General features: G+C 32.5%; 3 protein-coding genes across 15 annotated transcripts in view; 1 reads left to right on the top strand and 2 right to left on the bottom strand.

The window, feature by feature from the left end:
• Positions 1–14,145, top strand: part of LOC134685285 (trichohyalin-like) — a 53,843-nt gene extending 39,698 nt beyond the window's left edge. For 11 of the 13 annotated variants that reach the window (XM_063544894.1, XM_063544902.1, XM_063544900.1 and 8 more), the window contains 9 exons: positions 352–414; positions 2,274–2,333; positions 4,567–4,659; positions 6,501–6,621; positions 8,305–8,405; positions 9,040–9,083; positions 10,160–10,201; positions 10,495–10,597; positions 11,476–11,512. In XM_063544894.1, coding sequence (XP_063400964.1) covers positions 352–414; positions 2,274–2,333; positions 4,567–4,659; positions 6,501–6,621; positions 8,305–8,405; positions 9,040–9,083; positions 10,160–10,201; positions 10,495–10,597; positions 11,476–11,484 — 636 coding nt within the window. In that variant the 3' untranslated portion in view covers positions 11,485–11,512. Of the gene's footprint in view, positions 1–351; positions 415–2,273; positions 2,334–4,566; positions 4,660–5,250; positions 6,622–8,304; positions 8,406–9,039; positions 9,084–10,159; positions 10,202–10,494; positions 10,598–11,475; positions 11,513–13,046 lie in introns of those variants that run through there. The other 2 variants (XM_063544895.1, XM_063544904.1) reach the window with 2 other exon arrangements.
• Positions 14,146–17,745: 3,600 nt separating this feature from the next.
• Positions 17,746–22,164, bottom strand: LOC134683679 (uncharacterized). Its single transcript, XM_063542990.1, has 6 exons — positions 21,810–22,164; positions 20,848–21,087; positions 20,074–20,303; positions 19,375–19,523; positions 18,801–18,917; positions 17,746–18,067 (listed from the first exon to the last, which is right to left on the bottom strand). Exons 1-6 carry the CDS (start codon positions 22,111–22,113, stop codon positions 17,803–17,805), a joined length of 1,305 nt encoding a protein of 434 aa, XP_063399060.1. The 5' UTR covers positions 22,114–22,164; the 3' UTR covers positions 17,746–17,802.
• A 1,334-nt stretch (positions 22,165–23,498) lies between these two features.
• Positions 23,499–25,199, bottom strand: LOC134684375 (uncharacterized). Its single transcript, XM_063543661.1, has one exon. The coding sequence runs from the start codon at positions 25,188–25,190 to the stop codon at positions 23,499–23,501; it is 1,692 nt and encodes a 563-aa protein (XP_063399731.1). The 5' UTR covers positions 25,191–25,199.
• Positions 25,200–26,228: the final 1,029 nt, after the last annotated feature.

Here is a 26,228-nt window from a genome sequence, read left to right as displayed (position 1 = left end):
ACTTGAAATTTTGACAGTTTCATTTAATTGTAGGTTAAAATAATTATCTGTTAATAGAAATCATACTCCATAGAAAATCAGCAGTCATGTTATTCATTTCAGGTGCATTTGTATGGGTAATAAAATGGCATGAATATTATTTTCTGTTTAAACAATTATGTTTGCATCCTGACTTCTGTAATTGCATGTAAATCCTATTTACACCCAGTGTGAATTTCTCATTTAAAACACAGAGATTGATAATCTGCACTGTCGTCATAACATTCTTATTCTAAAAAAACAATTTGTTTCTGTAATTTGAATGAATGTTTTCATTATATAATAAAAGCATGTGCATGTAATTGTTCTTAGGAGAATCAGTCAGATCCTCAACCTCGGCCAGACAGTTGGCGACGGAGAAGTTCTGCAAAAGCGGTAAGGTTAAATGACAATCTGAAAAAGTGATGATTTAATATTATATTTGTTAAGAGATTATATGTATTGTTTATTTAGATATTATATGTGACTTGCAAGGTAAAATAATACTGCATTATGAAGTCATTTATCTGGGCCTGAGTTACCTAGGTAATTGGCAATTATTTACTTCAATAAATATCATTAGCCAATCACCATAACAGTAGATTTTGAGTAACTTGTTTGCTCTTTGCTTATGTAAGAATTTGATAAGTTTGTGAGTTACTTGGTGAAGATTAGGAATTTTCCAATAATACTGAGAACTTCTTAGAAATTTTTGATATAATATTTAAAGAAAAGGACATATAACTCAGTTGGTAAAAAATATTCGTAATTAACCTTCTACTTTACTCACAGACAAAATTAAAAGTTATGTCTGTCAAAAAAGGGGAGGATTCCAAAGGGCAATGCAAAAACCAAATGTAAAGGAAAGATAACAAAACCATTACAAAATTAAAAAAAAAAAGATTAATAGACTAACAACAGTTAACCAAGTACTAAAAATTGAGCAATACAAACATGATCAAAACAGGTTTGGTGAACTTAGGTGCTCTGAGAGAGTAAGCAGCTCCTGTTTGGTGAACTTAGGTGCTCTGGGAGAGTAAGCAGCTCCTGCTCCAATAGTGGCACTGGTTAACTTAGGTGCTCTGGGAGAGTAAGCAGCTCCTGCTCCAATAGTGGCACTGGTGAACTTAGGTGCTCTGGGAGAGTAAGCAGCTCCTGCTCAAATAGTGGCACTGGTGAACTTGGGTGATCTGGGAGAGTAAGCAGCTCCTGCTCCAATAGTGGCACTAGTGAACTTAGGTGCTCTGGGAGAATAAGCAGCTCCTGCTCCAATAGTTGCACTGGTGAACTTAGGTGCTCTGGGAGAGTAAGCAGCTCCTGCTCCAATAGTGGCACTAGTGAACTTGGGTGCTCTGGAAGAGTAAGCAGCTCCTGCTCCAATAGTGGCACTGGTGAACTTAGGTGCTCTGGGAGAGTAAGCAGCTCCTGCTCCAATAGTGGCACTGGTGAACTTAGGTGCTCTGGGAGTAAGCAGCTCCTGCTCCAATAGTGGCACTGGTGAACTAAGGTGCTCTGGGAGAATAAGCAGCTCCTGCTCCAATAGTGGCACTGGTGAACTTGGGTGCTCTGGGAGAGTAAGCAGCTCCTGCTCCAATAGTGGCACTGGTGAACTTGGGTGCTCTGGGAGAGTAAGCAGCTCCTGCTCCAATAGTGGCACTGGTGAACTTGGGTGCTCTGGGGGAGTAAGCAGCTCCTGCTCCAATAGTGGCACTAGTGAACTTGGGTGCTCTGGGAGAGTAAGCAGCTCCTGCTCAAATAGTGGCACTGGTGAACTTGGGTGCTCTGGGAGAGTAAGCAGCTCCTGCTCCAATAGTGGCACTGGTGAACTTGTGTGCTCTGGGAGAGTAAGCAGCTCCTGCTCCAATAGTGGCACTGGTGAACTTGGGTGCTCTGGGAGAGTAAGCAGCTCCTGCTCCAATAGTCCAATAGTTGCACTGGTGGACTTGTGTGCTCTGGAGAGTAAGCAGCTCCTGCTCCAATAGTGGCACTGGTGAACTTGGGTGCTCTGGGAGAGTAAGCAGCTCCTGCTCCAATAGTGGCACTGGTGAAATGAATTTATACTTCATCACTAGGAAACATTACAGAGTGTTTAATCTTGAAAGTAAACTTGATTCTGATGTTTTTGATGTCCATGGATGAATAATGTAAAACATTTTAAAATATGATAATCAGGCTAGAGAAAATTATTTCTTCCTCAATTACTATTTGCAAAGTTTAAAAATTGAGATGCATCATTTTTTAATTGACTATTTCAGGAAGAGGAGGAGAGATTAGAGAGAGAAAGACAAGAGGCAGAGGAAAGAGAACGTGAGGAGGTAAGTCAGAAAACTTTTGATTGATCTTAACTTAGCAAAATGTCACACACAAAAAGTGTGCATTTTGAGTCATACCTATGACCAGAAGTTAGGTGATTTTAAAACCTATTTTGTATGTGGGATAGGAAAGACCCATTTATTCCTGTCATCTTTTAAACTTTGAAATAAACAGAGAATACTTGTATGGTATTTCTGTATTGATAATTCTTTGTATTTGCGTTTGAAATTTTCAAATACCCAATATACAGCAACAATACTGAGGGGGGAGGGGGGAAGAACCTTTTTAGGGAAGTCGTATTTTGGTGTTTTTAAGCTCAGGATTTCGAGATTTGATCTTTTCAGGATCAGCGATTCTTTATGTCGGGATTTAAATTTCTTTAAATTCATGCAGAACTTCAGGATTTCATGTTTTAAGTCCTGCAATTTCGGGATTAGGACCCCTCCTCCTCCCTCAAAACTGCAAAGACAAAAAAGCAAAGTGGCAATGTTTATTCTGATTCTGTTTGTTGTGTAGAATAGAGTTGTGAAATAGAATCCGAATGAACAGTGTTTTCTTATCTCAAATCTGTTACCCCAAGGTCCAGCATTTGTTGTAGGACCAGTTTAGATAAATGTTTAGTAGATAGCTTATTACCTCTTATACATGTTGTGTATCCATGTGACCAAATGTGTGTGTATTGTATCTGGGTAATTGTTTGTTGTAAATGATTTTATTCCACCAGTCAAAGTATTTTGAGTTGGAACAAAGCCCATCAGAAATTAAATTTGTTGTCCACTGTCTGTTACACTTGAGTTTTACTATATAAGTCACTTTATATAAATACATTTTAAGGTGGTACCTAACACTACAGGGAGATAACTCTGCAAAGTCAGCTAAATGTTTTAGTTATGTTGTGTTGTAAAGGGAATATTAAGCTTCTCAATGATCGCAATTGGTGTATATCAAACTACTATATAACCAGTATAATTTTTCTGACAAAACGGTTGGTTCAAAATTTTTGAAATTTTTATATTTTTGTTAAAGGGTCAAAGTAATACATCGTCAAAATGTTATGAAAATTAAACAAGCAAGATTAATTTTAGTGAAAGTGTTGGGTACCACCTTAATTATGATTATTGTTAACCTAAAAAAAAAATTACTGTCATAAGTTTTACTTTCAAGACCTTGTATAAAACTTAAGAAGATGAGCTCTTTTGTGCAGATTATTTGACAATAATTGATAAGAGAATACTTTTGCTTTATATATATATAAAAAATAAGAAGATGTGGTATGATTGTTAATGAAAGTCAAGATGTGAATAAATTTACCAATTGTAGGTCAAAGTATGACCTTCAACAGATACATTTATATCATGGTTACAAAGAATTATTTTGTAAACAAATTAAAATACCATGGATAAACTTATAAATTCGCCAGTATACATGTAAATTTGTGATCACTACTCATGGCAGCACACCACTATTTATTCAAAGTAAAAAATAAACTTTTTCAAGAAATCTCGTTGAATGTGTGTTTTCCATACATGTAGTACAATGCGTAAATTCATGCTTGTTTTAAATCCTGTGTGGTTTTTATATATTAGAAATACCGTTTAAAAATATAAACATTGCCTCTTTAAATGAAATAAAATGCAGATATTATTTTTGTACAATGGCTTATCATATTTGTAAATTTTGATTACGTGATAGTGTATGAATAGCCATTGTCTTGTTGTCATCTCAGACTTGCTTTAGATTTCTGAATTTTCTGCTGATGTTGAAAAAATTGTTTCAATAATTTTATATTCATTGGTATAGCATTATTTACTAAAATACTAAAAACAAACAATTTGATTCATGCACAACTTTTCTGAGATGATAACTTTTTGTCAAGTTTGATTCAAATATTATTTAAAAGTCAAGTTTTAGTGAGAAAAGATTTAACTGATTTATATTGGTAATTAAGAAACATAAAAAGTCAAAAATACAAAGGCAAGATCTTTTGAATTGTATTTCTGCTTTTGTTCCTTAGAGCTAGAGAAAGGCCCTTTATCAAGACAACAGTGTAAAGGGTAGACAACTCTCATTAGATAAGAATATCATATTTGTCAAAAGAATCAATTTTGAATTTCCAGTATTTTAATTTATATTTTGTAACATTTGCAAGAACAAGGGGATCAAACTTGATATAAAATATCTGCATAACATTCCAAAACATTTTATATGAAAAATTATGGCCCCTTTTGTTCCCAGGCAGCCAGACAAATGGAGGAACAACAAAAGAAGAAGAAGGGAAAGAGGAAGGGACTGGGTGGTCTCTCTCCAGAGAAGAAAAAGATGTTAAAAGTAGGTTCACTTACAGGCACTTGTCATTCATAAATGTATAGATATTAAGAAAAATAATGCTCATTTATATTTAAATTTTACAGGCACTTGTGATTCGTAAAAAATATAATGCTCTTTCATGTTATTTTAGGGTCTAAACATAGTTATGATGTAGTAAAAGCTCTGAAAATATGCTAAATCATGAATGATGTTTTCTTTCACGAAGATTTTCAAATATTTCTTACAATAACACTTGTTTTAATGTGTAATAATTATCCTTAAAGATTTTGACAATACTTTGTAGTAATCTTAAATTATCAGAATAATTCTATTTTAAATTGATTTAGTAGTAACAATTGTATTTGAACATACCACAAACATTTATTGCATGATGAAATGCATGTTATGATTCTTGAAATTACACCACAAAAATGATTATAACATGTATGAATTCCACAAATTTAACTACATAGCATTAGGCTATTCTTATTGTTTTGCATGTTTGTAATCATTTTAATTAAGATATTGAACATCAATAGAAACACATATTTTGTATTTGCATGTTGTCCCTGAGAATGCATAATCATTTGCATAATTTTGCATGTTATTTAGGACAATGATTATTCATCAAGTGATGATGAAGATGATCCATACTATACTTTTATTGAAGAAGGATCAAAGTTTTGGAATGCTGAAAAGAAGAGAATTTTAGAACAAAGAATTACCCATTTGCATGACCTTGAGAGCATGGATAAAGGTAGCCATATTGTGTTTGTACATTCCAAGGGCAACAAGTTATTATCCTTGTGTCTTTAAATTTTCCAAAATGGCAGAAAATGTGTGGATTTTAATGAAACTGTTAATCAATTTTCATTCTAAAAATGTTCCTGGGGTAGAAAATTCTGACCTCATAAATTGAGATATTTAGATTGACCTGTAATGAATTATTTTAAACATTCAAATATCTAAGAGTTGGTTTAAAACCTAAATAACTTTAAAAATTAAACCTTTTGATTAAATTCAGTGATAGAGGAGGACAGTTAAGGATAATAATGAGGTGCCATTTTTGAATGTTCCAAACATCCACCAATCATGCAACTTTCCTCAATAATAGTTCATTTTATCTTCCCCTTATGATTATTTCAATCAATCTTCATTTTACTTCCCAATACATAATTCCTATGAGGAAAGAATGACCAATTTTGATTTTCAGTGTCAAAGTTTGAAGGTCAAACAGAGATCAAATCTGGTAACACTACAACAGGTATAGGTCAGATTTGGTGTCTCTACTTGAAACTAATTGACAGTTGATGCTCAATGATTTTCAGGTTAGGTGTCAAAATAAAAGCTAGGTTAATTTTTCTTCATGAGTGATATACATTCAAATCATAAATACATATTTCCATTCTCAATTTTTTTTTATACAAATCATAAAGAATTGTTGCATACCAAGTGAAAGAGTGAAGGAAGAGATGGAAATATTGAAATTATTTGAATTCAGTCTTTTAAACGGAATAGTTTGCTTCATGAGTCATTTGTTTATTTGAGGGTTGTCCCAACACTCTTCAAGTTTATCTACTGGAATAGACCTTTTGCAATTTTTTACAATCATCGCATGTTTTGTCTTGAAAAAGTATATCTTGAAATTTTTTCAACATCAGTTTGACCTTGATTATTCATATTTATTTTCCTTGTTAAATACCTTTGTTATTGTTTCTAAAACAAAATGTCTCCTAGTCTTGTGTTTGATGTTGCATGTTGTTTTTGAAATGAGTGAAAAAGACTGTTTTCAACCATGACAAAATAGCATGAACCAGAGAAGTCTTTGAAAACAATTTCGAAAATTTGCCATTTATTTTTAGAAACTTATTATGCAAAAAGCTGCAGAAGATCTTCGTAATGAGGCTAAAGCTAAAGCAGAAGAAAAGGAACGTTATATTAATGAGCGTGTCGGTCATTTAAATCTTGAAGGAAAAGCTGAAGGTACATTGTTGTGCTGCATGACCAAGATTTCCCTCTTGTTTTACTAGCTTTTTATTTCATTTCTACTTTCGCTTTGTTTACCGAAGCTACTTCCATTCTTATATTTGACAATGAATTGAAATTATCCTTGTTTAATATTCTAGTTTCTGAAAAAACTTTGTTTAGCATTTTATGATTATCTTGGAGATTATAGTTCTTTTCATTACCACAGATCAAGAATGTTTTAAGGGGATTAAAACATTACTGAATTTTTCATTTCCATTCTCTAATTTAAGTTTGACTCAACCAAATGTTATGATTTTATGGACAATTCTTATTACAACAAAATATTGATCAGGTTTGAATTTTGTGGCATCACTATTACCATTCAAGAGTTGTGTCCCCTTTTTACTGAGATTTTCATTTCTGTTACTAAAGTTTGCCTCATTCAACTGTCAAGAAACTTATTCATAATGCTTATACACCTTATCGCTATTTGTCCGCCATTACTGGATATCACACAGGTTCACTTATAATTTTGACTTCATAAAACAAAACATCTGACGCCACAATGGAAAAGTGATTGTTGTATGCGTGAAAAGGTCAAGCGGCTGGGTCGGCCGGCCGAGTAGACTAATAGCGATAAGGTGTATTGTCACAAAAATCAGGTCAAGCATGAATGTGGGTAGAGTCACTTATACCATTAATAAGTTATGTCCCTTTATAATATTATGTATAAGCCAGAGCATCATCATTCCTCATTTATATGTTCTCTGGTTTTAGATGAGTGAGTTTGTGTTAAATGAACTCCTTTGAATGTCTATTATTGCTTATAGAGGTCAACATCTTTAATGTGGGAAACCCCCCTGTAAATCAGGAAAGTTTTCATTAATCATACAAATACTTTGTTTTAATGTCTGGGTTTTTTTCTAACATCTTTTCTTTTCTATTTATTCTGTGTGCTTTTGTTTTCTTAATTGTTTTGTAAACTATTTCCTTCTTTGTTCTACTGTGACCTTTTAGCTTCAACTAATAATTACAAGATAATTATTAGTAAAATCATTTTTAGGTTGTCAGTCAGTGTCTGTCCTCATCTGTTAACTTTTTCAAAAAACATTTTCAACTGAAACTACTTGAATTTATGAGTACAGAATATTCTATGACTGAAATTTCAATCACAACAAGAAACTTCATTAAAATTATAGAATTAATTATTATAAGATTTTAATCTGGCAGTGTTTGTTTTTGAAAGCCTATTAAAAATTGTACCACATGGTAATCTGATTCAAATGTTATCATATTCTTAATTTTATTATTTCTATATCATTTGGTTTCTTGTGAACAAATGTCTCATTGGCAATCATATCACATCTTCTTCTTTTTATAAAAAAACAGATTATTCAAATCATGAAGTAAAGAACAATCTTGCATTATGTTTATAGATTGGGTCTCAATGGGGTCTAAGCGTGACGTGGGATTGCCGAATTTTTTCGAAGGCGTGACACGTGAGATTCATTGTGCCGTGAAAACGGGAAATGAAGTCTAGGGGGACACAGGAAATTACCAAAAAATGATAATTGCTTACTAACATAGTGTAAGCCGGATATGGGAATCTGATAAAACAGTAAGCGGATCCCGAATCAGAACCCCCAAATAAGACCCCCTATAGAACTATGTTATTCACGTCTTTGTTTTCCATTGAAGGTGATTTGGTAAAACTGTGTAAACAATTACATCAACAATTATCTAAACTAGAGGAAGAAGTGTATGACTGGGAGGTGAAAATCAGAAAACAAGATCAAGAGGTTAGTTACAGTTATAACCTTTGTAAAGTTTGGAGACTGATCATTTTAAATATTAATGGTGTTACTTTAACAATTCTAGAGTTATGCCTGATTACAAATAGACAGATTGCTCAATTTTTGTTTCTGTACTATAACTTAAGTTTGCCTCAATCAAATGTAATGAAACTTATACGCAATGCCACAAAACACAGATCAAGTATTAATTTAAGTGGTGTAACTTTCAATGTCCTAGTATTATGCCCTTTTACAATAGACAAATTAAACGAGCTCAAAGTAGAACATGAATGAGGTGATATAAATCAAATTAGATTATTTGGTCAAGACTGAATGGAGAAAGTTATAGGTACACCCCTTTTAAATGCAAACTTGTGAAATTTCAGAAAGAATTTTGATAATATATTTTAATGAAATATATTTCTCTCAGCAAGGTAAGCTGTCATTTTGTTGCTGAGTAAAATAAGATTTGAAGTAAACAAAGCACTCAAAGGAAGAATTATTTTTGATTTGATTCTGAATAACATCCTTGAAGAGCAATCATATCTTGAACTGCTATTAAACTTACTGTCTTCTTTTAGCCTTTAACAACAAAATATTTATATTTTAATGTGCTTTCATAAATCTTTTTTTATTGCAGATTATCACATTAACATTAAAAGTAAATGATTCAAAGGGAAAATTGTAAGTATCTTATTAGTTATGATAAACAAACTCTTATCCTGCACACTGTCATTTTATAATACATGTACAAATATCAAGTCATGGTATTCTTTTTCTGTTGGGAACTTGGGAGTAATCAGTCAGCACCAAAATCGTTTCCAACTACTAGTCAGAAGGCTCAATATTCTAACATTTTTTCAAAGTTTTGCAAACACTTCCTGAACCTTATAAAATTTTACTATTGTGGGACAATGGACTAGTGGTGCAGATTTAGTAAATGAAAGCATTCAAGTGTATTTCACATCAGTATCTTTTTGGTGTCTTAGTTCTGGTAAGTATCTTAGCTGTGTCATTTTTTGTAAAAGGGAAAATGTGTGATTGTACTTTAGACTGTAATAACATAAACATTTGTTAATAAACATATGAAACATCTTTACAAAATGGTTAATTACTAAAATGAAATTAACATATAGTCAAACCTGTGAATAAGATCAACTTCAGGATCAATAGGGCTCTCCACGGTTAGTCCGGCCATATTTGATAGGGGGCAGATTTTCATAATGGAGGTAAAAATAGTGTGGAAAATATGGGAACACATTATTTATACAGAGCAGTTGCTTAGAAACATGCATAGGATTTCCCATACTTTCATACTATTTCCACCTCTCTCCTGAAAATCTGCCCTCTATCCAATATGGTCGAACTAACCGTGAAGAGCCCTATTACAACTGACTGCATAAGAGAGGTAATACATGAATTGTGGATAAAACTGCAAAATGCATCTTCAAAACTACAGTTAAACAAGAAGAAGGTGACCTGACATGAAATATTTTCACTTAATAGAGTATGGTTAACCTTTATTGCAGATTTTACTGTATATCAGATACACAGACTTTCTATTGGTGTTGTTCACCTTAATAGTCTTCTGCAATTAATTAAAGAGCATGCTTCTTACAGAAGTCAGGACTTGGGGACTTGTGTGCTACTACAAAAGTCATTCATGTTCTGGCAACACTACAATATTGCGCTATGACATTAGTATCTATAATTTAAGAGTATGTTTCCTGCTAATAACAAACATATTGTTTTCTTTTCAGCGCCAAACCAGTCTTAAAGAAAGTCAACAAAACAGAAAGCAAGTAAGTAAAAGTATATTAGTAATAAATGTGTGGAATCTTTCAAAATCTTCGTTTTTATGAAAAAAATAATTAACTTTAACCATTTCATTGTGTTTGCATTTAATACCAAAAAGCTAGAAAAACTATTCTATATTAATAAGTGATAAGCTGTATTCCTTATAACTAAAAAATTAAAAAATCAAAGGCCATTCTGTAACCTATACTGAGGCTACAATTGCTTACATTTAAGTCTTTTAGACTCTGGTTAATACTTGTCTTTAGCTGTATTATAAAATAACCATTTGTAATTTCAGATTTAAAAAACTAACTAGTAAAACATCAAAAGATAAAGCAGATTTCCGAGATAACCTGAAATCCACAGGACAAAGTAAATTTGCAATAGATGAAGAAGAGAAGGTAAGAATTGTGTAGATGTTTTATAGGAAACTTGTACTTTATTACATTACAAAGAGTTATACTATTATTAAAATCTAATAAAACAATATCACTCCTATAGGTAGAAATTTAATACCATTATTATACATTTGTTGTCAATGTGATGTGTTTTTAATAAACATCTATTGGATTATGGCTATATAGCATTAAAATATGTATTGTTTGTGTTGTCTCTTTGACACATGTCCATTCTCAATTTTATTCCATAAAAGGAAGAGGTTCAAAAGGGCAATTGCATGGCAGCTATTTCTAGCTATAATGTTGAAATTTAATAGCCATCACAACAATATATCGTATTTCAACTTCAATAAATTTTACTTAGGCCTTAATGTTGTTGAATTGTATTATATAAATTTCAATCACAATTGTTTGCCTATTTGAAAAGTACATTTTAAGTTTTAAATAAAAAAAATCTTGACAGAAATTACTCTTTTTCACTTTCTCACTTGCTAATGCATCAATTTGAAACATTTTTCTTCTTGATAAAATTGATTTTTCCACACCTCATCCTCTTAATTTTATATGTAGGAGTTAAAACTAACTTCTTAAAAGAAAACTTGATGCTTTCATAATGTTGAACTCATTTAAAACTTAGAATATTTCTTAAAAAGTTTTAATTCTGTTGTAAATCTTCGCTTCCATATAATTTCTAAATAAATATTAAAAAATAACTCTTGTAAAGTAGAAAAATTAACATCTTTCAACAAATTGTTTTTATACCAATATAAACTGAACCAGTTGAAAAATGTGTAGTAACATGCTGACAGAAGATAAATATTAAACCAAAATTAAGAATTATTTACTATTATTCTACGAGTGAAATTGATATGATTTTTCAGGCTGAATAACTTTGACCTGTCATCATTTTCACCAAAGGTATGTCGCATCATTTCATTACTAGATCAAAGCATTTACCTAGCACACTTTAGCGCTATCCTAACTAGCACATAGCACTTACCTAGCACACTCTAGCGCTATCCTAACTAGCAATATCATTTAGCATTCTAGCACCTTACAAGACCTTACAAGACCTCACATCTCTTTATTATCCTAGAACACTGTGCACTATTTCATTAATGATTAATATATCATAGCATTTGCCTAGCACACACTCTAGTGCTATCTTAATTAGCACATAGCATTTACCTATCACACACTCTAGCGCTATTCTAATTAGCACATAGCAAGATCATTTAAAATACTCGCACCTTACCAGACCTTACAGCTCTGCTATTCTAGAACACAGTGCAGCATTTTATTAATAGATCATAACATTTACCTAGCACATAGCAAGATCATTTAGCATTCTAGCACCTTACAAGACCTTACAGCTCTTTATTATCCCAGAACACAGTGCATCATTTCATTATTAGATCATGATAGCATATATTCCTAGCAAACTCTAGCACATGCCAGCGCCATCCTAATTAGCACATGCCAGCGCCATCCTAATTAGCACATAGCAAGATCATTTAGCATTTTAGCACCTTACCAGACCTTATGTAGAACATTCTTCATTACCACAGATCATAACAGTGCTTTAATTTATTATTCTTTCCTACAGGATTATAATGCTTCTTATTGTTTCTTAGCACTTACGCTGGATTTGAGTTTTTGGTTTCAGTCATTTCAGTTTTCCAACTTATCATTACTTACTGCTAAAAGCATATCTAGCAAAGAAACATACACAAAGTGTAATTTAGCCTTACTTATTAGCTAGCTGTGGCATTTGTTCTGTAAATCTAATACTGTAAATTTGGAAATCATTTTGTTGTTTTTATGATTGCAAACATTGTGCCTGTATGGAATCGGCAAAAAAAATAAAAAGATGCCCATTTTGAAATTTGATAAAACTATTTTGTTTCATTCAATTCACTGAAACCCAATAATAAATGCTCACAAAAGTATCTGAATTTACAGAACCCATAGTATTTATAAAACCTTTTTCAGCTTTATCCAAACTTTTTTTCTACCAGGAACTTTATGAGTTTAAAGTCACAATATTTTATGAAGTTGCATGAAAACATTTGTCTCCTTACTTTACCATCAGTATCAAATAAATAAAAAAGTGTTTTCTTGTTTTATGATATTATATCTGATCAGCTTTAGAGTACTTTACATTCAATTATCTGATTCAATATCATATATTATGTGTGATTTCAGCATACATACATACAGTAAAGTCAGAAATTATTGTGAGGTTTATTCAAATTGAGAATAATGATAGTATAGTCATCATCAAATTTTTTGAAGGAATCAATGATAGGGTCTTCAAAGATACATTTGATTAAGTTCAGTTATAAACCAGACCTCATTTCACATTAAGGACATTGAATTGTGTGTATGATTTATATCTTTAAAATCAAATCATCCACAGTAACAACTTATACCATTGTATTTTCCATTTTAGAAATAATCACCCTTTTATAAAGAAGATATACAGACAACAGATGATACAGCAGCAAATGGAATTAGAACTTTGACCTCAATCCCATCATCCTTACAGGAAAGGCAACATCTCAACAGATCCAAGGTTGTGTTGTAATGACCTTGAAAAAATAACATCCACCATCAGAGAACCCATTTGCCATACAGAACTATCATTGAATAAAAGTGTGCATTTTTTGTATCGTAAAAGATGACAATTTTACTTGTAACTTTCGTGTCTGTATCTTCTTTTACTTATATTTGTGCAGGTTAAATGCTGTATCTTCTTTTACTTATATTTGTGCAGGTTAAATGCTGATGAAGCTGTAATTATATCTCCATGTTTTTATTTTTTACTGAATGTGAATATTTTTGACAGAATGTTGTGAACAATATAGTGATATTATTTATTGTAGTGTGACGATAGCCTTTACATTATAAATTTACTGGCAGTTAAAAAGATAATTATATTGTGTTCATGTCAGTGTAACGTTTCGGAATAGACAATGTATCTATATTATTATAAGGTGCTTGACAATATATTGAGATTTTATCCAAATAATATTATAGCCATATAATGTTGTGATATTCAAAACTTTATTTTTACAAATTAGAAATATAGTATTTACAGTTTATATAAAAAAAAAAATGTATTGGTATTTAGTCATTTAAACACAAATCTCTTTCAGGGTATGATAGATCTGAAATATTACAGGCTTTTTAAATAATCTAAATCAAATATTAAGAAATTTAGAAAATTTTAAAGAAATTTTTCTGATTGTTGAGTTTTGTTTTTGTCTTGTTTTTGTAAATTTTCTTATTTTAATTGTCTGTTATATTTACCTCATGTTTCCAACAATTCATTAAGACTAAGAAAAAAGTTCTACTTACCTCCCTTTTTGTCCATCTCTTGTCTCTGTTGACAGTTGGGAGAACCTTTCAGCATTAATTATTAACCAATCAGATGAATACATTGAGGTCAGTCAGAACATAGTTGTTTGTATTTAGATATAGAATGTTGTTGTGTCAGAGATATTTATTTAGTTGTAAGCCTGATTAAATCTGTTATCATTTGCAATAAATCTCATTCCTTGCCAAAAAAAGACTTTCAATTCATGCCTTTTACAGAAGTGTTCAAAAATTAGTTGGGGCCTGAGTATACCAACTTCTGTATCACTATCCAGTCAACACTGAGGCTGTGAGTTTGATACCTATGGCAAAGGCATTCAACTTCAATTGCTGTCCAGTAGGTCTGTAAATATCCCTACTGAATGTTGGTGGTTCTCTCTGTGGGCATACCAGTTTCCTCCTCCAATAAAACTGAATCCCAAGAAATAGCAAAAAATGCTGAAAGTGAAGTTAAACACCAACCAATCAATCAAAACTGGTTTTATTAGTTCTTTTCGTATAATATATGTTCCCCCTTGTGGTATAACTTATTATATTTATCAGTTGTAAAGAAAACTATTTCAAGTTGTGTGTTTGCTTTCCAAACTTAATAAAATAAGAAGATGTGATATAATTGCCAATGAGACATCTCCACCTAAGACCAATTACTGTAGAAGGTTAGTGCAAGACTACAGTAAAGTTTTATTTTGAAAAAAAATAATAGAATTTCCTTATAGATGCAAAGTTTTAAAATAGTAATAGTTAATCAAGACATGATTTTTATTTACATTATTACTTTAATTTCTCTGATGAAGAAGAAACAAAAAGCAAATTGCAAAATTAATTTGGGTATATAGGAGTAATACCATCCATTCATTTGTCTTAATCAACATCTTTGTCCATAGTTATTGCACTGCAAAATGCAGTTGACCATGAAACTAATGCTTTCATTGTATTTCCTAGGTCATTAAGAATTGTGCCCTTTTTACCAAGTTAATTTCCAACACAAAATATTTGGCATTGTTTAATGTTTCTTAAGAAAAGTTGGTGCATTGTTAGATTATAAAATGAAATTTACATAATATGCTTTGACATTGTGGTGTATTGGATTTTGTTGTTAATCTGTCAATTGAACTTATAAAGCAAAAGGTCTCATGTGAAGTCCCTTTAAACTAACAAAAATCACGAGTTATTGTTACTGATTGATAGTTAGATAGACTAATTATTGTTTAATGTTCAGTGGCATATATTTCATGCATTTGATGACGAGAACATGCTGATGTGATATGATTATGAACCAATAATTTTACTAGACAAAATGTCTGAACAAAAAGAGTAGCTGTAATAAGTGGAGGCACTTGTTCATTTTGAGATCACTGGTCAAGGTCAAGTCATCGTTACTGAACAAAATGTGATATGAGACAGAAAAGGAGTTTCCAGAAAAATCACCAGAACCTTGCATGCAATTTCAACAAAACATTTAAACGTGGTTGTAAATAATAACAGGGATTTCTCTTTTGATTTTGAGATCAGTAATTCTAATTTAAAGGTCAGAGCAGAGACATATAATACTAGACGTATCTGGTCATACTAGTTGCTAGAAATAAGACGAAAGTGCAACAAAATGGAGATATTAATACCAGAAACCATACTTGGTCACACACAGTGATATATTTAGTCTGAGGTCATAATTTCTTGGAGGTAACGACAATGAGTGTAGAAATGGGTTTCTCGAATATACTTCCAGTCTTGTCTTTTATATCACTTATGTTTCTTTATCATTTTACCATTACGAGGTCATGATAAATTTTTTTATTATCTTATCACTTTAAGATCCGCAAATGATTCGAAAAAGAAAAAGGTTAGTTAATGCTGTATATTCAATATTTAGCGAAGTTGGTCTAGATCGTCTCATGTAGATACGTATGAAATTTAAGGCTACCAGTTCTGATGGTGGCATGTAGTAGAACCTGGATTTTCAGTCTCTGATTGTTCTTAGGTAGAAGATTTCTTTGGTAGCACTCCACAGTTAGGTGTGTAGTTTCGCATTTTGGCCCCTGCGGATTTTTCAAATATGAGAGCTAGTGTGAAATAAAATTCATTTTTGGATAGCTGAGTACTAAAATAGCCTTCTTATTGGGTTTATATGAACATCAAGATTATGTACTGCATGTAATATAGGCTGTTTTCTGTATGACAGTCCGTATTTGCATGCCCATACCATACATTGGTCCGGCAATTATTGTAATGTTTTTTTCCAACTTTTTGTCGCACGAACTTTGTGATTAGATTTTACGAAAAAATGAGGCGAAAGACACCCATTTTTTATTTGATCATTAGGAAGATATATGCAAACAGTTTCTAAAATGGTATCACTCAAAGGCATTGAAATTCTAGTTTTAACCAAATGTTGGGGGGATATGTGTACATGTACATGTGCACATGTACAACTCAAACAGTAAGGTTAATGTATTAGAAATCCAGAAATAGGGGATGATAAAACATTTTGTGGCTCATTTTTAATTTTATTTTCTAACTTTGGAGTGCTACCTTTACTGTTTTCTGATATACACGATGCTGCTTGGAATCTGTTGACGTTTGTGTTTTGTTTTGTATCTTTATGGTGGATTCAGTCAACAATGACAACTATACGTTGGCAAGTCACGGTGTGCATCAACGTCAATATCAGTCTCAGTCGATCATTTTGCCGGGATTTTCTATTCAAGTATTTCATATAATCAGAGACATATAATATAATTGTATTATATCGGTCTCCATATAATATAATTGTATTATATGTCTCTAAGTATGTTTAGCATGGAAGTGGTAGTTACATGCGGTGTTATGAGTATAGTATCTATTAGTAACGAATATTGTTGCTCCTTTTTGTACCATTCCCAGTCTATTTTATTATTCTGGCAAAATAGTCACTAGTCTATATTTTATCTAATACTACTATAACTAAGTACATGAAGTCTCAGTTGTCATGTGCCCTCTTTACCATTACTTACTAACTTTAAGAAAAGTCACATCCGAAATAAAATAACACATGATACACAACATTTTAAATAACAGTTATCGGGTTTTTTTTTAATTGTAACCCATGCAACGAAGTTTCGTAGGGTATAATGTTTAGCCCGTCCGTCTATCTATCATCACTTAGTTATCGCGTAGATCGGTCGTTGATTTTAGTCGAATCATCTTCAAATTTGGATGAAGGGACCCACTCATTAATATCTCAGATCAGTGAGATCAATATCGGGAAAATATAACTATGGGGATAAAACTTGTAAAATATCACAGTTTTAATTCTTGTTGACGGGACATTGAGCTACTTCATTGTTTATCGCCATATCATCTCCGAGTTTTAATGAATTCAACTTGAAATACATAAGACCCGCTGCATGAAAACATGACAATGGCAATTTCTTAACATGGATTTGTCAGTTCAATTGAGGTCATTTTGTGAAATTAGGATACCCCAGCCATACACAAAAATAAATAAGTCAACATTAAAAAGTTATAATTATTTTGGTTTATACCACTATCATTTTGGATACTGGTAGACTATTGGGCTTTTAAAACATAAGATGACACGTTATTCGCTTTCACTATAAACAAATTAGTGCCAGACTTTTTTGCAATTTATAAGAGAGGTTTTCATTCAGATTTGACAAAGAATCCATCTTTTATTAAAAGTGAAAGCATTCATTTTGAGCTAAAAAAAAAAAGTCCAATAATACAGGCTTTATTTTAAAATATAATATATATATATATTTTTTTAACAAATTCCTGTTGCAAAGAAACCTATTTATGACAGTACTGCATCACAAATATTGAACACATTATAATCAACCAAAGGTGGTAGCTGAATCTGACATTGAAGGTGCAAATGTATATAAAGAAACTGTTCCATCGTTATATGCGGGTACAACTATGTCAGTATAGCCGTCTGCGTTGACATCAGCAAATGCAAACTGTCCAACTGTTCCCTTTCCAACGTCTACAAACTTATGTGATTGGTAGGACCAGTCGTCTGTATGAGAACTGGATGGTTCCAATATATACCCCTTGCCATCATCATCACCGGATACCAGTATGTAAGGTTTCTTATCTCTGCAGAAAACAAAATATTGCATTTTAGTGTTCATTTAAGTTAACCTGCGTTTTCTTTAGCATTTTACTTTGAAACATTTGTAGAAGACTTTGCTGTTACAATGCTTACGTTGCAAACGTTTTTAGAACGTTTCACAAAAATACATTATGAAAAGGGCATCATTGAAAACGAATGCATAGTACGTTTTGAGTATATTTCTTTTAGCGCAAAGTCCTATTTATTTGGCTTTGCGATTTCATTTTCCTGATAAGTTTGACATGGTCATTATGTTTGAAATTTCTCTTTTTCCGTCCTTCTAGTTAACAACCGGTAAATCATATATAAAGTAAACACTATATATAATAAAAAACCAAGCTTCTCAATATGATGGGAAGCTTTTAGATTTGAATTCGTTTAGTAGACGGGCATTATGTTTTCTGGTCTGTGCGTCCCTCCGTCTGTCACGCTCTAGGTTGATGGTCATGGTAGTTTTAATGAAGTTGAAGTCAAATCAACTTGAAACTTAGTACACGTGTTCCCTACGATATGATTTTTCTACTTTTAATGCCAAATTAGAGTTTTGAACCCAGTTTTATGGTCCACTGAACATAGAAAATGATAGTGAGAGTGTGACATCCGTGTACTATGGACACTTTCTTGTTTGAAAATTGTGATGCCAGGTAATTATGCCAGGAAATTTATAATATACATTTGTTTCTTCATATGCGTTGGAAGTCAACATATAATACGTACGTTGTGTTTTGTTTCATTGGGTAGAACCCAAAAGCTGAACCTGGAGCACCTTTTCCTGTCCCTGAAGTAGCTGGTGTAAACCCTGTAGCTAAAGTGTGACGTTCGAATTTACCAACCCTTTTAAAGGAAAGAGTTATGATCAAATCAATTATATTTTCTTCTCAGCCATAAATTTAAATAAATACATATGCACGTCTCAAATATGCAATATTGAATTTAATGTTATAGTGGTGACGTAAACGCATACATTTTTTGAATGTCATTTTACTGTGAACACTCCAACAGAAGAAACAAGACAGGACTGATCATTTCACTGTGAACAGAAGAAACAAGACAGGACTGATCATTTCACTGTGAACAGAAGAAACGAGACAGGACTGATCATTTTACTGGGAACAGAAGAAACAAGACAGGACTGATCATTTAACTGTGAACAGAAAAAACAAGACAGGACTGACCATTTTACTGTGAACAGAAGACCAAAAAAAATATTAGTCGTGATAATTTTAATCAGATTTTTATCTAATTTTCATTGAATCATCAGAATATTAATACACAATAAAATTCAATTTACCTAAAATCGTCTGGTATTTCATATGCCAATACAGAACCATTGTTGCCATTGGATACTACAAGTAAATCTTGTTTACCATCCATATTTAGATCTCTAATTTCTATATCAAATAAGGCACCTGCATTACTATCAACAACACGAGAATGGATCTGAAAATACGGTTAAGTGTTATAGAAACAATGGATAAGCGTTGATTCTTGAAAAAGAAACCAAGAGCCCGGTAAATGAAAAGGCAGACGTCACGGTAATGGTTTTATTAATAGAAAACAACGTTTTACATTCACTTTTATAATTATAAAATAAACAAAAGAGTTTACAAACTATTCATCATTTCTTATTCTCCGCCTGAATTATTCATAATTTACGCAAAGAAACTTTTGACTCTACTGTATTCTCATTGTGTCTAGAATACTTTTAATCCAATGCCCGGAATCATCGTTATTTTATTCGTCAGATAACTGGTTTTTACAACAGAATGTAAATGTCTTGAATTTCACTAGAAAATGTATGTTTGAAAGGCATTTTTGTTCGCTTTGGCAATATATGTAGTTCGTTGATATTGTAAAGAAATAACGACTTATGTGTGATTGATACAAAAACACAGTCGCACAAAAAGGGAACTAAAATAAAGGAGTTAAAATCCTTTTTATACTAATCATAATCTCAAAAAAGTAAGTTTTTATTTTCAAATGTATTTACTTTTGACTTATCTGTCCATCTGTTCTGGCTGTCGGTCGTCCAGTGAATGGATAGTTTACGTGTGAAAAACTCTGTTGTTGCAATAACATCAAGTGTTCCATCAGGCGTAGCTATTTTCAAATTTCTAAAGTACACATCAGGACCATGTGTGATCACGTGTTCTTGCCATACGGATGTGTATTGGTGGTTGTCAGGATTTTCCAACCACAACAACTCGCTGTCTTTTGAGGCTACAATATATAACAAAAACACGTAAGTGAAAGGCTTTAAGATAATATTTTTCTGTACGAATTGAGTAGACAATTTCCAATTTAAAGTTATGGTACATTATAAAGGTAGTTATAGAAATTCACAGAAGAACTAGCTATATATATATAGAAGCATAAGAGCATAAGAAATTATATCAAAGATAAACATAGCAAGAAATAATACAACATTGCAGGTTTATTATACACGTACAAACAACGCGTTGAGAACGTACGTTGCCTACTCCAGAAATCATACTCGGGCAGTATAGTCTAAGATTCAATCATAGTGGTTTTATAAATCGTTGCTTAAAAACGTTCTGTTTAATTCTTACAACAATCCCATGATATCAGTTACCCCTGTGTTGAAGTTAATTTCAACTCTCCTTATTTATTATACAGTTTTTTATTATGAGCACAGAACATTAAAATTAGCTGCGAATACAACGTTGAAATAGATCTAAATACTGATTTACCAATATTTCGTATTAAAATGTTTTCATTAATGATGTGTTCGAACAATACTTACAGAATATTGTAATAATAGGTTCTCTGGCTCTGCATGTGACTATGTCAAGGTCACCATCCCCATCCATGTCCTTGAACAAAACTCTGTGATAAAACCAGTTTCCTTCCTTGGTCCCGGTTATTTTGTATGGACCTTGTGGACTACCAGTAGAAATATCTACCAAATAGATGGCACCTTTTGTATGAAATGGTACCAAAAACCCATCAGGTATGACCACCATTGATTTTCCAAACACTGAATCTGAAATGATGTAATTAGAAAGTTAATAAGATAAGTATCTTAGAAATATGAAAACGAATATCTTATCGGAGCATCATGACTTCTCTAAATTTAAAGCAGTTAGTCAATCAAGATATATAATCATGAAAATGGAAGACATAAAAAACAGAGATAAATCTATGCGATAACTCTTAGAAAAACCACAAGCACTCGAATCAGCACTGAAGCATCGATATGTTTCTGTACCATACACTGTTTTGTGGCTAATAGTACAAGTCAAAATGTGGAACAACTATAATTGTTTTTTCCCGTTGATGTAGTTTCATTTGAAAACATGATAATGTCATGTCTTCTGTCTCTGTTTAATTATCTATTCTCGTACCGTTTTCAAAACAAACTTCTATAAAAAAAATTTTTTTATCAATGTTTTAACAGTGGCATCTGTATTACAGATATAATGATTTATATAATGAATATGAGGAAACAGCAATACAAACAATGCATTGTTTATTAATTTTATTAGAATATATTTTAGGGTAATTTTTTTTTATAACATCTCATTTGAACCGGTCTCATTTGTCCTCCTTTTTACCAAATTTTAATATTTCAGGATTTCAATAGTCTTTTTTGCTTCCTGTTCAATGCTAAATCAATTAAATTGCAAGAAAATGCAACATTTATATTAAAATAAGTCTATCCGGTCAAAATAAAGTTACCCGAAAGATTCCATTATGACTACTTACCGGGTACACCTGCTACTTCGTTAGGCCAGGCCAATCCTCCGGCCAATTTAACAGTCCGTGTCTGTCCAAAGTTATCATAATGGTCTCCCACATTTGATATCATTTCTACATTACCACCAGAGAATGGCGAACCAGTAAATGTCGAAATTAACAAATCATATTTGTTCGAGTTTGCTGTGTTTGTTCTAAAGTTTAGGAAAGCTGCATTCTTTACACTGATTTGTCCAATTTTCCGCGGTAAATCAAAACAGTTCAAGTTTGCAATATTTATTGCAAACAATAAGGTGACGAATTTATAATTCATCCTTAGAAACAGAACCTATTAACTTAAAGTATTCAAACGTTGAGGACTTGGAATATGAGGAATATTTAAAGATAACAAGTTTCATAAAAGCACATGGCTTTCCACGCGCTTCTTTTGGAAAGATCAGGTGTTTCTTATCTCGTTGAATTATATAAACTGGCCAAAGAGAAGTCTTTGACTTTTGACACGGTGAAATGTTAACAGCCCCAGTAGTCATGTTAACAATGAAAGTATAAACAACTCTATGCTATACATATTGGTAACTCTCGTATACATTTCTAACGAACATGCACAAATTAAGTGTACACATTTTGATGTGTCCCATCTTGTTTAGTTTTTAAAGCTCACCTCTCATGACTTCACAGTTGCTGACAAAACCTATACAGGATTTTCATTGTACACAGTCAATCTTTAATTTTTTCCAGTTCACGCTTAATCTGTTTATAACCAGTTTTCGTAAGGACAAAACAGATGTATCTTTGATTTGTATCCCTATTCATTTGCAAACATTTTACTGGTTGCATCCAGAAGTGATTAAATATGTTCGTTGTAAGGAATCCATTCGCTTGAAGGGTTGAATAGGTAATCCGTTCCTTGGTGAGAATGTACATTGATTGTTGGGTATTCAATCTATGTATATTCCCACCAAGGAACGGATTACATCTGTTTTGTCCTAAATGAGGAATATGTCAAAATGACAACAACCCGGGCAAAGAGCAGAAAACAGCCGAAGGTATTGAACAGCAGGAAAATCACACACCCGCTGGCTCCCAAACAGGGTTACTAGTTCAATGAAAATGGACGTCACACCAAAATTTAAAAATTAAAAAATACCATACCAGACTAAAAAAGTGGAGATGCTCCTGACTTGAGACTTATATATGTTGTAAGATCTCAACCCTCTCTAAAATGCCTATCAAACTTTTTGGACCAATATGTAGTTGTTGACATGTCCTCATGTTGGTATGAGAAAATTTACCATTACTTTTTAATTCATCAATAGCTTTGTCTTGATTCGAAGAATTGTATAGCGTGACCGCTTGTTTCAGACTGTGTTTTGAAATGCCTTTGTTTTTGGTTGACTTGTGTTGTTAAAAAAAAAAGAAACAAAGGTACATATATACAGAAATATGTTTGATAGACGTCTCCTACGTCGAATTTTAATCATGATGAAAAATATGTGTTGCATGTTTTGCATACTGTTTTACTAAGAAATTAAGGAAAGAATCTAAGCATTCATTGTTCTGTGTTTTTAGTGTCTTTGAATTAAAAATACAAAACAGATGCATGTAGCAAACACACATATACACAACTTATCAATTTAAATCATTTTGCATGTGTCTGAAATTGTTTGAACTTACATGCTTTGAATAAAATGATCTAATTTATATAACTTCATATACCATCACAGTAAAGTTTTCATTTGCAACCAAAAGACGATTGTTTTTTCTGTCGAAATGTATCGCAATAGGACTTTTCAATCCGTCATCATGAGATAAAACTTGTCTGTTTTGAAGACCATCAGGAGACAATACTACTACTCGATGTAACATTGAACAAGTTACGTACACGTTTCCGCTGTTATCTACTGCTATGCCACGAGGACGTCTTAAAATATTCTCATCTTCAAACGTCCAGATTGCTTTGCCGTTTATGTCACAACAGCTAACAGTTTTAGCTTTAGTATAATAAAGATTGTTACCGAACATCTCAATGTATGACTCAAGTCCTGTAGATAAATTAAACTGTACTATAGCTGTACTACTTCCGTCTTGTGGGTTTAATTTGAATAAACCCTTTGAGGATGCACAGATAAACAGTGATCCATTGTAGGATATTAATCCACAGCATTCGTAATCTGTCGGAATATAATTAATTGTTTTCGTATCTATATCTATAAAATTGACACCTTTCTTTTGACGATTGTTTGACGCTACAACTACCGTTTTATCGTCTATAAACGTTACATCAGATGCATATGCAGGCTTTACTGAGATATAACTAAGTCTTTTCCAATCAGTACTGAATATGCATACACTTTCGGCAGTTGAGTGATAGTCACTTAAAACATAATTTCCACAAGGCAGAACAACGATTCCCCTAATAGATTTCAGATCAGTTTGGACTTTTTTAGCCAGTCTGAATTTAACTTCAGTAATTAATTTAATTCCCATGCCTTTAAGATTTGATTGAGCTTGTTTATTTTTGTGTGTGACCAGGGCAAGTGCACAAGGACCAGTCTGCACTTTTACTAAACCAAACGATCCGGTATTCTTGGTAATGTTGTCTATTTTGTCATCGATGTTTAAGAGTAAAGTAACTTCATCCACACTGTGGTCTCCAATGAGCGACTGTGTGTAGGACTCAATACTACCTAACTCTGATGAGATCTTTCGCAATCCAAAGTATGTTTGAAGGTCAGTCGCGTACCTGTCCATATCTTGTAACTGTTGTTCAGCTTTATTTGTGATATCAGTCTTCTTTTCAAGGATCTGTAGAGTGTGGTTTATATCATTTTTTATTTTTGCTGTAATCTCAGATATATCATCTCTGATCTTCTTTTCCAATTTGTCAAATTGGTCATTAATCTTTTTCCTGGCATCGCTGATCTGGGACAACGTAGTTTCTTCTTGCTGCTTTATACTTCCTTGTTGTTTCTTTAATTCGTTCTGTAGAGTTTTGATGTTTGCATTATTATCTTTCAAACTTTGTAGTGTTTCATGGAAAAGTATGGACTTTTTAACGTTTTCTGTCACCTTACTTAAGGGAATTATCCCTTTGCATCCATCATGATTTTCAATACATTTAGGACAGATGATTGTATCGTGAGCTTGGCAAACCATTTGGTATTGTTCGTTATGTTCCATGCACATATTACTGGTTTGTGGAATGGATGACGACATCGACAAGTAGTCCCGAATCGATACAGTCACGTGATTTTGGGACGACTTGGAAAAGCCATGATAATCATTGCAATCGTCACAAAGTCCTTGTTCACATTCGGGACACCAGACAGTGGACGGGTTTGTTATATGCCGATGGTCACATATATCGCAATGTTGCTGAGTTGATGCCATTTAAGGTTTCCTGCAAAGAAAAGGTGTCTGCATAATGGTTTTGCAGTATACAAACAATCTGTATGGAATTGATTTTCTTGTTTAGTGTATTAACACAAAATGTAAACAATTTCTGAGGTTGTCTGCACCCTATTGAATCGACTCATTAATTTGAATCATTTAATATAAAGGTTTACATATAGATCGAATTAACACAAGAATGGTGACTAAACTATACGAAACATCTCTACCCTATGAGAGCAAGAACATTTTTAAAATAATAATTATAAAACAGTAAAAAAGGATAAAGAAAAATAGACAACATTTACAAAAAACAAGAGTGCACACACTGAAATGTCTCGCCCTCTTTACTAATCATTGATATTATGTTGATTGTCCTTATAATAGCTTTATTACAACTGTCACATAAACTTAACATAAACCAAGAAAACTAAATATTGACCTTTGAACCATGAAAATGAGGTCAAGGTCAGATGAACCATGCCAGGTAGGCATATACAGCTAACAATGCTTCCATTCAACAAATAATATTGACTTATTGCATATAGTATGAAAAACAGACCAAAACACAAAAGCTTAACACTGAAAAATGAATCGTAAAAAATGAGGTCAAGGTCAAATAAAACCTGCGCCACTGACATGTAGATCATGAAATATTTCCATACACCAAATATAGTTGACCTATTGTATATAGTATTAGAAAAAAAGGCCAAAACTCAAAAACTTAACTTTGACCACTGAACCATGAAAATGAAGTCAAGGTCATATGACACCTGCCAAGTAAACCTTTACACCTTACAACCATTCCATACACAAAATATAGAAGACCTATTGCATACAGTATAAGAAAAAGACCAAAACACAAAAACTGAACTATAACCACTGAACCATGAAAATGAGGTCAAGGTCAGATGACACCTGCCAGCTGGACATGTACACCTTACAGTGCTTCCATACACCGAATATACTAGACCTATTTTTTATAGTATCTCAGATATGGACTTGACCACCAAAACTTAACCTTGTTCACTGATCCAT

Source organism: Mytilus trossulus, chromosome 9 (genome assembly GCF_036588685.1).
Source record: "Mytilus trossulus isolate FHL-02 chromosome 9, PNRI_Mtr1.1.1.hap1, whole genome shotgun sequence".
In the NCBI taxonomy this organism is placed as follows: Eukaryota; Metazoa; Mollusca; class Bivalvia; order Mytilida; family Mytilidae; genus Mytilus; species Mytilus trossulus.
Note: the sequence above shows the minus strand (reverse complement) of the source record. Positions and strands in the feature narration are given on the sequence as shown.